Here is a 4,849-nt window from a genome sequence, read left to right on the forward strand (position 1 = left end):
TTAATTAGCGACGATGCTGTGTTTGTGTAGTGCCTGAAAATGTAATTAAACCATTGGAATGATTAGTGTATTGAATATTGGCAAGCAGCGTATCTCCCACTTGAAGACTTTGCCTTCAGTTGAACAAGCACAATGGTCTATCGATGTATGTGTGTGTGTTTGTATTTCTGTGAGTGATTGTGTGTGTATGTGTGTCTGTGCATGTACGTGTGTCTGTCTGTGTGTGTGTGTGTGTGTGTGTGTGTGTGTGTGTGTGTGTGTGTGTGTGTGTGTGTGTGTTTGTGTGGGTGGGTGTGTGTGTATGTGTGTGTGTGTGTGTGTGTGTGTGTGTGTGTGTGTGTGTGTGTGTGTGTGTGTGTGTGTGTGTGTGTGTGTGTGTGTGTGTGTGCCTGCGTGTGCCTGCATCTGAAAGAAGGACCAAGGTGCACATGTATCATGTATCGTCCATGTCTTTAAATTTGTGATTAATGACCTGTTAACCCCCCCCACACACACACACACACACACCAATACTGGCTGGCAGGATGAAATCGATGCCTGGCAACATGCAATTACCCATGAACCCCTCTGTCTCCAAGCCGACAACTTACGGAACCCTTAACAAATGAGACCATTGCCACTGGTCTTACATTCCGCTGTCATTTCGTTTAAGTTCAATTCCATCCCCTTTTACCTGAGTTCCCTCCAATCTCGTCTCGTCAGTCCACTTCAATTACATTCCATTCGATTTAGCGCAGTGCACATGTCCTTGGCCAACAAAAAAAAAGTCTTAATTTAAACCTATTTCAAGGTTGTGGATTTTTTTTGTGATGTACAAATAGCAAACTCTTTGTTCAAAAGCGGTGTTTGGTGTCGAATTTGGATGTTGTAGCCTTTAGCGTAGCTCTATCTCTCAGAAGGCGTTGCGACACACTCGCAATTATCGGTGGTAACCTTATTTTGGATGACTGTTTGAAACCAAACCAGCCATCAATTGTCAAGCTATCATGCTTAGCCTGGGCAAAATGTCATGTTTTGACATTTGATAGCCAGCAGGCTGGCTGATTTTTTGACGGAAGGTGGCACCCGAAAATGCCAGGGATGCGTCCCCGGACCGCCAACGCCCGCTGAATGATAACGACCCAGCCAGCTAGACGCGTCGTCAGACTGAGATCCCTCGTTTCCGCCGGAATGAAATGTCTCGTCTGCGTGTCAGTCTTCGACGTTCTTGTCATCTGTGCGGGACGTATCTTCGGCCCGCTCCCTCCCCTGCTCTCTTTCTCATGGCGGGTGCTGACACGGATCTGGGCCTTACTTGGGCCCCATCTGGGCCTGAGACGGCAAACAGCTGAGCCTCCTTTTTCATCCCTCCTTTACCAGATTTCCATGGCAACATTAAAATGTGTTCTTCATCTTCTTCTCTCTCTCTTTCTCTCTCTTATTTCTTTTTCTCTTGCCTCTGATTTTGCCTAAAAATAAAAGAAGGAGAATATTTTTGAACGAGAGTCATCATGAGAGTGTTTAAATCAGACAATCCATTACGCATTTGTGACCGAGGAGGGCGGAAGTGAGGGTGTGTGTGATCAAAGCCCAGATCAAAGTGTGTGTGAATGTGTGTGTGTGTGTGTGTGTGTCTGTGTGTGTGTGTGTGTGTGTGTGTGTGTGTGTGTGTGTGTGTGTGTGTTCCCTCTTCCGCTGCAGATCCCTTATTATGTCTCTACACTCCTTTGTTCACTGCTCTCATCGATCTGCACAAGAGTGTGTGCCATTATTTCCTTCGTTCTCCCTCACTATCTCTCCATCTCCTCTCTTCTTTCCCTCTTCTCTCTCTCTCCCTCTCTCTCCCTTTTCTCTCGCTCTGTCTCTTAACTAAGGGTCTTAACTTTGCTCTCCCCTACTCCATGTTCTCCCGCTGCGTCTTAACGAGGGTGTTGGAATTCAGGTGAATCGTCCTCCCTCGCTCTGTGCCTGTCTCACACGCGTCTTTCATCTCGGCAGCGTTTTTACAGGATTTTCATTACGAGAATACTAGTGTTAGTGTGTGTGTGTCTGAGAGAGAGAGAGAGAAAGAGAGAGAGAGAGAGAGAGAGAGAGAGAGAGAGAATAAGAGAGAGAGAATAAGAGAGAGAGAGAGAGAGACGGAGGATATGGCCGTGTCCATTTGTGTGTAGTCATGTGAAGTTTCTAAGATCGGAATCCATTACAAGACAATTAAAATTCTAGTTCTAAGCTCAGAGAGGTGATGTGGGAGAGAAGAAGGGTGGGTGGGAGAGAATAAGGGTGGAAGATGAAGAGAAACAGAGAGATTGAGTCAGAGAAAGAGAGAGAGGGAGAGAGAGATATTTAGTCAGAGAGAGAGAGAGAGGGAGAGAGAGAGAGGGTCATGAGGAAATAAAAACGAAGAAATGACAAGTGTTATTACAACATTTACTTTTCTTCAGGTGGTGGGGGGAAAGTTTTTTTATCTGTAAAAAAAGAAGAAGAAGAAGTAAAATGTAAAGTAAAATGTGTAATTGTGGAAACTTCCTTTTTCTTGCTTCACTTCTGCTGTTAACGATGTTGACGTAGCGGCTCAGAGAAGAAAGGCTTCCGAACCAGAAGCAAATGTTCTCGGATAAGCAGAATAATGAGGTTAATGCATTAAAATAAGAGGTGACTCATCCTATTGCAAAAAAAAAACAGTGCTGTTTAAATTAATTTTAATTTAAATGAAAATTAGTTTTGCTGTCGCTCTTTCTGTGTACTCTCATCGGTCCTGTTTGCCCTGTTCTGCTCGGTCCGTCTATTCTGTTTGTCCTTTTACTTATATTATGTCTTTCTGTCTCTTCCAGAACCCAATGCCCCCACTGATCCGGTTGCCCCGACAATAGTGATCAACCCCAAGAACACGTCCGTGGTTGCTGGCACGAGCGAAGCGACATTGGAGTGTGTTGCTAACGCAAGGTGGGTTGTGGGATGTCACCTGGGGCAACGCGCCACTGTGCAGTTAGCTTGCCTTCCGAGTGTCTGACAGTCAGGTTCAAACAGGAAGTGGTGCAATGATTAATCTCTTAGTTTCAGTGGTTTCTTTAACTCACATAGCTCACATAGATAGCCTATCCAGAACAAGTATGTAACTGCAGAAAGCTGTCAAGGCCAACGCCCCCTGGCGGTGACGATCTGCAGAGCGTCATGGAGTATACCTCATTTTTGAAAGCATCAAGTAACAGTGTTACCATCAAAACGCCGAAACCATCACGCTATTAAGTGATAGTTTGAAGCTTAACAATGACAGAAACGCAGCGTTTCAGTGCAATTGTAATTGACAGTGGCTAGCTATATGTTAATATGCCATTCTGTCATCAACTACTTGCTACATAAGCGTTAAGCTAGTTTTCTTTACCAGTGGCAATGGTTGCTAAGAAAAGAAATTCAGACTTTTAACCGACAGCGCCATAACTGTTGCATCAGATTGTTTAAAACAGAAGAAATACATGGACGTTATTGAAATCCAAGCCGTTTCCATGGACCTGACGCTCAAGAAATTGAACTGCGTTCTAAACTCTGGTATCGACATGCGTCAGACACTGTCAGTGGACGTTGGCCTTCACAGAATGTCTGCCACAAAACTTTAAAAAACAAGCCTTTGTGTCATTGTAGTTTCCAGATGTAGCCTTGTCATGCCATGACAAAGTCAGAGAAAACCTTTGTGTGTGAACAAATATTGTTGAAAAGAAAGGTAACTTGTAAGAAGTTGTTTTAATAACACACAGACACAAACTGATGTCACATCACAAAGTTTGAAGTTTTTGTGTGTTTATGTGTATTTGTGTGAGTCTGTATTTTTCTGCACTCTGGTTTGTGTCTCATCCCAGCGAGTCTGGTTTAGTCGGCAGCTAGACATCATGTTCCAAGGGAAAGAATGGCTGCTTTTAACTTTGAAAGCAGCACAGCCATTAGTCAATGCATCTGTTGTCTTCATTCATTCATTCATTCATTCATTCATTCATTCATCCATTTATTTATGTATTTATTTATTTATTTATTTACAAAGATATATTTATTTTCTTTTTTCCCCGGTTATGTTTACTCTTTGGGTTTGTACTCTCTGTCAAGAGGCTCCCCCTCAGAAGCTGTGTGCTTGTTTCCTGTGTCGTGAGCGATGGTAATGAGCTAATGGTTTGAGTGGAAGCTACAGGAGCGGAGCTGCTGTTCCTAATGACTCATGGAGGAGGGTGGGGGGGGGGGGGGGGGGGGGGGGGTGAAGAAGACAGGAGAGGGGAGAGGAGGTGAAGAAGACAGGAGAGGGGAGAGGAGGTGGAGGGGACAGGAGAGGGGAGAGGAGGTGAAGAAGACAGGAGAGGGGAGAGGAGGTGAATAAAACAGGAGAGGGGAGAGGAGGTGAAGAAGACAGGAGAGGGGAGAGGAGGTGAAGAGGACAGGAGAGGGGAGAGGAGATAAAAGACAGGAGAGGAGGTGAAGAAAACAGGAGAGGGGAGAGGAGGGGAATAAAACAGGAGAGGGGAGAGGAGGTGAAGAGGACAGGAGAGGGGAGAGGAGGGGAATAAAACAGGAGAGGGGAGAGGAGGTGAAGAGGACAGGAGAGGGGAGAGGAGATAAAAGACAGGAGAGGAGGTGAAAAAAACAGGAGAGGGGAGAGGAGGTGAATAAAACAGGAGAGGGGAGAGGAGGTGAAGAAGACAGGAGAGGGGAGAGGAGGTGAAGAGGACAGGAGAGGGGAGAGGAGGTGAAGAGGACAGGAGAGGGGAGAGGAGGTGAAGAAGACAGGAGAGGGGAGAGGAGATAAAAGACAGGAGAGGAGGTGAAGAAAACAGGAGAGGGGAGAGGAGGGGAAAGACAGGAGAGGGGAGAGGAGGGGAATAAAACAGGA

At 45.5% G+C, this 4,849-nt stretch overlaps 1 protein-coding gene across 1 annotated transcript in view; it reads left to right on the forward strand.

The window, feature by feature from the left end:
• Positions 1-4,849, forward strand: part of sdk1b (sidekick cell adhesion molecule 1b) — a gene marked incomplete at both ends in the record, with an annotated part of 254,956 nt that overhangs the window by 142,642 nt on the left and 107,465 nt on the right. Inside the window, one exon of the mRNA XM_080843197.1 lies at positions 2,811-2,922. Within this exon, the coding sequence (XP_080699323.1) occupies positions 2,811-2,922 (112 nt within the window). The remainder of the gene's footprint in view (positions 1-2,810; positions 2,923-4,849) is intronic.

The sequence above is a fragment of the Sprattus sprattus genome (assembly GCF_963457725.1).
Source record: "Sprattus sprattus genome assembly, chromosome: 1".
In the NCBI taxonomy this organism is placed as follows: domain Eukaryota; kingdom Metazoa; phylum Chordata; class Actinopteri; order Clupeiformes; family Clupeidae; genus Sprattus; species Sprattus sprattus.